The following is a 6,453-nucleotide window of genomic DNA, read 5'->3' as shown; positions in this document are numbered from 1 at the left end:
GGGAAGTGAGTATGAGAAGTGTGCTCTCCATTTAAAGAGGACTGCCGGTGATGGGTGCAGGGGATGGGCTGGGAGGGGTGGCGGGGGGGCTGCTCAGGAAGAAACCTTGTTGACCTTCTCCGGTAGACAAACCCACCTCCTTAATTGGCTTCCAGGGGGTGGAGTCGGGGGGCGGGACCAACGGGTCGGGGCTCCGGGAGGCAGCGTGTGATCTGGCGGGGGAAGGGTGGACGCGAGGGGACCGCTGAGCTTCAGTGGGGAGGGGTGAGTGCTAGGGCTTCGGAGCAAGCGAGCCGCGAGAAAGGTCGACCCTGGGCGGTGGTGCTCCAGCTCGGGGAGCCCGTGCGGGAGGCCCCGCCCCCGCCCCTCGCGGCCCCGCCCCGCTCGGCGAGGCCCCGCCCACTCTCCTCGAGGCCCCGCCCACGCCCGCAGCGCGCCGCTGCAGCGCAGGGCGGAGAGGCAGAGCGCCGGGAGAGCACTCGCCGCCAGGTCTCGCTCCCGCAGCCCGTGCCGCAGGAGAGAACGCGCGCCCGCGCCCGCACGGCTCCCGGTCCGCGCCCCGGCGCCCCCAGCAGGGACCGAGCTCCTTCCCTCCGCCTCGGCTGCCGCTGAGCGCCCGCCTCCCCCGGAGCAGAACTCCCCCGGCAGCCCCAGAAGTGCCCCAGGCCCACGTCGGCGACCACCATGGCGGAGACCAACAACGAATGTAGCATCAAGGTGCTCTGCCGATTTCGACCCCTGAACCAGTCGGAAATTCTCCGGGGGGATAAGTTCATCCCCATTTTCCAAGGGGACGACAGCGTCATTATTGGGGTGAGTGCAGCCCCTGGAAGGGATCTCAAGGAGGGGGCAGGAGCCTGAGCCCCTGCCTGTCACACTTCACCTCCTCCCCTCCCCTCAGCTCCATCCTCCATCCTCCATCCTCCATCCTCCATCCTCCCCGCCGCAGCCCCTCCTTCTCTCTCCTGCATCAGGATGGCTGGGTGTGGCCTGGCCAGGCCCCGGGTCCAGACTGCAGAGTGGGAGGGGGTTACTTCCCGGGGCCCCGGGGCTCCAATGCCCCTTTGCTGCTCTCCATAGGGTCCCCACCCCTTAGAGTCGGTCCCTTGTTTTTCTGACGTTTTTCCTCTCCCCCAGAGAAGGTATGGCTTCCCTTTGTTATTGGCTCGGACCCCTGCCCCCACCCCGCTGGAAGGGAGGAGAAGGCGAACTGGATAGGGGTAATAGGAGGTCCGGCAGCCCAGGGTCGCCGTAAAAGTGGGCTCTGGGACCAGGGCCTCCATCATTCCTTGAATTAGTTACAGCCTGAACTTGGGGGAGGGGGACAAGGCTCATGAAGGGTGTTCTGGGAAAGGAATCCACTGATGCCACACCCAGTTTGGGGGAACCATTGGGGTCCTTAGGGAATAAACGTCTGCCCATTTCCTCCCAGGTCAGTAGGAAGAAGACCACTCTCCAGCACTTCTTCAACAAGTAACAATGCCCTAACCCCAAGATCCTAATAAGTACTTGTTTATTCATACTTCCTCCTGGTGAGCCAATAAAAAGTAGCCAGCCACCTTCATCCCATCTTCATCATCGACCTTGCTCATGCATGGAAGAGCTCTTTGGAGAAGGGGAATGATATTTCTCCCGTGTTTGTCAGTTGGTCATTGCCATTTCCTTCTCAAAACAGCTCTCTGAAGTAGGAATTCATGGATCCATTATCCACATGAGGATGTTGAGGCTCAAAGAACTTAAATGACTTTCTCAAGGTCACACAGTTAGTGCGTGGAGCTGAACGTGGATCAGTGGCTCCAAAGCTCGGACTTTTCCCTCTCCATCACACAGCCTCCCCAGATTTCTGTTGGGAACCCTTATCTGTTATTGATGTTATGAGTTAAGGGGAACTCTGAGGCCCCATCCCTTGGGTCTGGCCTAGGCTGGTAGGGACCTCAGACTGTGGGGTAAGAGGAACTGGGCATCAAGTCCAGGGAGGCTTGAGGGATGGTGGGCCAGGGGAGGAGAGCCCTGCTTAGGAAGGGAGGGGCACATTCAAGAAGCTTCTCAAGGTCAGAGGTGATTCTGAGGTGTGTTTGACTCAAGGCGGCTAGAAAGATGCTTGTTACGGGATTGGAGGAGAGGAGGAAGCCTGGGCACTACGAGTGAGAGAATGAGATTCTGAAGAAGCAGTCTTTCAAAGAGACCTGCCTGTCCATCCCGGGGAGTCCCAAAGAGGACTCTGCCACCACCCTGTACCCTCATCCACACTGCGAACTCCAGTGGATGCTTCAACCGTGTGTGAGTTTGTGTTTGTGCGTATTTGCCACACAGGAAGTACTTCTGTCTCTCTTTAACTCTTGGTCCCAGGCTTTGCCATCTGAGACCCTTGCTGTCTGGTCACTCTGGCTGGGTTAAACAAATACCTAGACCAACCCTGGGGGGGTCTTTGTATTTGAGGATTACTGGTAACTATGAGAGTTGGAACTTGAGCCCCCTGCCCCACCTGAAGGCTGAGAAGCAGGCAAGGGGTGCTTATGGGGGAACATATCACCCCACAAAACCCCCCCCAGGAAATCTTTCTACTTCTAAAACTAGCTCCAGAAGGCATTTCAGGTAAGTCTGAACCAACTCCCTTAGGCCCTCTGGGGCTGTCCGATGTGCTGGGTCTGGGGCAGGGCTGAAACTGGGAGAAGGCCCTGTGGTGGGAGTTGTCCAGTTAGCCCAGCTAGACAGGAGAGTCACTGTGGGAGGTGAGAGAGGAAGCGAGGTGGGGGGCTGTCAATTCAAATCTTCTCTCAGCTCCACAGCTGGTACTTCCTTCTCTATTTTGCCCCATGTTTGAAGGGCCACTCCTTTGTCTTCCTTTGCCTCTTCCCTCCCACTAGCCCTCCTTGTCAATCTCTCACTCCGAGATCCAAGCTTCCGAGGGGCCATTTTGTCTCAGGCAGCATCCTGGGAGCTTGCCTTCCCAGCCTTAATAGCCTTTGCTCATCCAGGAGAATGTGAATGGTAGGAGAAATGATTTTGAGGAAATCTCTGAGGGTCGCAACTAGGGACCCTCCTAGCCCCTTTCCTCTTTCCTCCTCTCCTCTCCCCTTGGCGTCCAGGGCCTGGGAACTGTATGAGGAATTCATGGAGGAAGCTGGCAGGTGAGGTGAAAATGAAGGTGGGTGATGATATCTTTCTAGACCCAACTGCTCCTGCTCCTTCCAGTAATCACCGCGGTTTGCTTCTGCAGTACTGCGGCTAGCTCTGGCCTTCAGAGCCTCTGATGGTTGTGGGCTTTGTTTTGCTTGGCGCTGAGTAGGAGAAGAGGCTTTGTGAACCTTGCCCCTCCCCTATTCTGCCCCCTGCACCTGCCAGTTCCAGGAACCTGGGGGATAGGGCTTGTCAAAAGTTAGTGGGCTGCGTCATGGTAGAGGGATGTTGTATTGTGTTGCTCTTTGTGTCACTCAGAATCCCAGTGTGCCTCTGCCACTGGATGCATTTGTGTGACTCTGTTGTGCTTCCTCTGCCTTGGTGGGCAGGGTGTCCCTGTCGTTGGAGCTATTGAATCTGTACCAGGCCCTCTAAGTGGAGAACAGATATGAAAAGGATGACAGTGTGGAAAAACAAGCGCAGACACACACACACACCTTCATTCACGTGTCCACAACATGCCACCAACCTCCATCTCCTTATCGTTAAATGAGTTCTTCAGAAAGTTAAAAACAAAAAACAAAACAACTAATACAATCAAGTACCTCACTAGGAAAAGGCTAGGTGGAGGCCTGCTGGGTTATTGGAGTAGAGTCAGTATAATTGGGGTAGCCCAGGATTATTTTGATAACGAAAGCTTTGGGGAGCCTTTTGAAAGACAATTGGAGAGGGGCAGCAGTGTTTGCTGTGGCCAGTGTCTCTCCAGGATTGCCATGACAACTATCCCCAGGGGTGTCACCATGGAAATCGGGCCTGGTGCTGGAAGTACAGCCTCTACCAAGTGCTTTCTTGAGAGTAGGAACAGGTTGGTCTTTGGACCCCTGGTCTCAGGCCCTCCCACTAGCTAGTTATTATCCATGGTGGAAAACTAGCTGCTGGGATACATAAGTGAACAAGGAGATGGCAGGGAGGCTTTGGGGTTGTGGTGGTGGGGGTGGGGAAGGTGCTCAAGAGAACAGAGATCTGGCTTATGGGATGTGGGAGAAAGACTCACCAGAGATAGCTGTGAGGAGTCTGAGATTGCTGGGGGTGGGAGGGGGATTGGCTGTCAAGGGACATTTCTTAAAGGTGAGAGGTCTCTGTGAGTGTTTAGAAAATTCTCACTCCTGTTGCACCAATTTAATGGGTCTTCAATTACCTGGAGGCAAGGGGAGGGTATCCAGGGAGACCCCTTTGAAAGGGGCATCGATGAGTTCTGAACATGGAGTTGAGGTTGGAGGAAAGGCATGGTGAAGAGCTTTAGCTCTGTCGGGAAACCTTTGGCGAGGAGCCCAGATGGGGGAGGGGTGGCATGCCTGGGGGAGGGGAGAAAAAGCCATGCTAAGGATGTGACAGCAGTGTTGGCATTTCATTTCATTGATCCCATTGATGATGTACCTCTGGAGTCAAATTGCTTGGATTTGAAATTGTTCTATTTCTCAGCTCATGCGACTGTGGGCAAGCTACCTGACCTCTCTGAGCCTCAGTTTTCTCATCTATAAAATGGGAATGATGATGGTACCTACCTCATAGGATGCTATAAGCAGTCTTCTAGGAGATTATGCATCTACAGTGCTTAGCATGGTGCCAGGTACACAGTGACCTCTTGCTGAGAGTTAGATGCTGCTGCTCTTTTTATTCAAGGGCCTGGTGGCACAGCAGTCCAGTGTCCGGCTGCTAACTGGAAGTTCAAAGTTCTAGCCCAGCAGCCACCGTCTAGGAGAAAGATGTGGCAGTCAGCTTCCACAAATTCCACATCCCCGGGAACCTTATGCAGCAGTTTCTAGTCTGTCCTGTGGGGCTGCTATGAGTGGGAATAGATGGGTTTGATTTTGGTTGTGTGAAACACTGTCTCCCCACAAGCGGTCCTATGTCAAGATGAGAAGTCATTGACATTTTCCCTCCTTGTTGGTTGTTTCATCCAAACCTCTAGGTCCCTTCCATCTTCTTGCTCTGTTTCTCCATCAAAATCTATAATTTACTCAAGAAACACTTATGAAGCGTGGCCTCTGGTTGAGGGTGGGGTGTGTGTTAGAGACAGCCTGCCCTCCAGAAACTCAATCCAGGATCCAAACCTAAGGAGGGGCTTGGCCAAGGTGTTTGGGGCAATATAACTAGCTTTTGTTAACTAACCAGATGCTCCCCCAGATTTGATAAGGAATTCCCCATCACACACTACCAGCCAATTAAAAGTAATTATGTGTAAAGAGAGATGTAAATACGAGGGAGATGCCCCATGTGAGTAGTCTAGAGGCAGAAAAAGTCAAAAACCACTGGTCTAGTTTTTTGTTTTTTTTCATTTTTTAAATAACTTTTTATGATGGTCTAGTTTTATCTTCATGAAAAGAGTCAACAAAACGATTTCATCCCGAGTCTGATGCATAGCAAATTAAAAGAGATTTAATGGGAATGAAAATGTTAAGGTACAGGAATAAAGAACTAGACTTGGGCTTTGCCGGCTCAGCTATGAATAGGGATGGGATTAGCAGGCCTTTGCAGACCTTTGAACTCCTAACCCGTGCCATGTGCCTTTCCCTGCCAGTGATAGAGATGCACTAAGTGCCACCCTTTCTACGGCTACCTGCCTTGTGGCACCACCAGTCTGATAACACAGCCTTCTTTTCTGTCTGCTCTGGCTTCAGCATTTGGAGAGCGCCCTCCATTTTAACGCATTCACAGGGCCCTCTGGAGTGTGTGTGTGTGTGTGTGTGTTTTGGTGCCTGCCTTCTCAGATGGGAGAACAGGAAGGGTTTAGGAGTCCTACTGAGTCCCCTTGGACTGGATTGGATGCCTGGCTTCCTGAGGCATGGCTGGATCACGATTGAGAAGAGGCAGTCTTCTGCCTTCAGTACACTGGGTTTTTTTTAGATAGACTGGTTTGGTTTGTTTCTTGGCCACTGGGTGGAAGGAATATTGAGGCAGGCTGAGATATTCCAATTCATTAATTAAGGAAGATTTTCTTCAATAACATTAAAAAATGTTTTAATTTTTAAAACCATTTCATTGACATGATTCATAAACTATACAATTCAATAGTTCAATCATATTAAGAAGAGTTGTACAGTCATCACCACAGTCAATTTCAGAACATTTTCTTCCATCTTATGCTCGTTATTAGCTCCTCATTAAAAATGATGCTTTTCATTCTAATAAAACAGCAAAATCATCTTCAAAGTTACAAACAAAACCACATGGGAAAACAAAAAAATCTCTCCAACTGCCCCACACCAAAAACAAAACCAAACTGTTGGCAATTTGATGTATTTGCTTCCAGCCTTTTATATATATATATAT

The 6,453-nt window shown here is 51.8% G+C and overlaps 1 protein-coding gene across 3 annotated transcripts in view; it reads left to right on the top strand.

Annotated features, from left to right (window-relative positions):
* Window positions 1-552: 552 nt before the first annotated feature.
* The window catches only part of KIF5A (kinesin family member 5A), a 34,233-nt gene continuing 28,332 nt past the window's right edge, over window positions 553-6,453 (top strand). For 2 of the 3 annotated variants that reach the window (XM_004700515.4, XM_045290455.1), the window contains exon 1: window positions 553-813. In XM_004700515.4, the coding sequence (XP_004700572.1) occupies window positions 685-813 (129 nt within the window). In that variant the 5' untranslated portion in view covers window positions 553-684. Of the gene's footprint in view, window positions 814-3,071; window positions 3,149-6,453 lie in introns of those variants that run through there. The other variant, XM_045290471.1, reaches the window with a different exon arrangement.

Source organism: Echinops telfairi, unplaced genomic scaffold, assembly GCF_000313985.2.
Source record: "Echinops telfairi isolate 266 unplaced genomic scaffold, ASM31398v2 ScPeMD7_2;HRSCAF=8, whole genome shotgun sequence".
In the NCBI taxonomy this organism is placed as follows: domain Eukaryota; kingdom Metazoa; phylum Chordata; class Mammalia; order Afrosoricida; family Tenrecidae; genus Echinops; species Echinops telfairi.
Note: the sequence above shows the minus strand (reverse complement) of the source record. Positions and strands in the feature narration are given on the sequence as shown.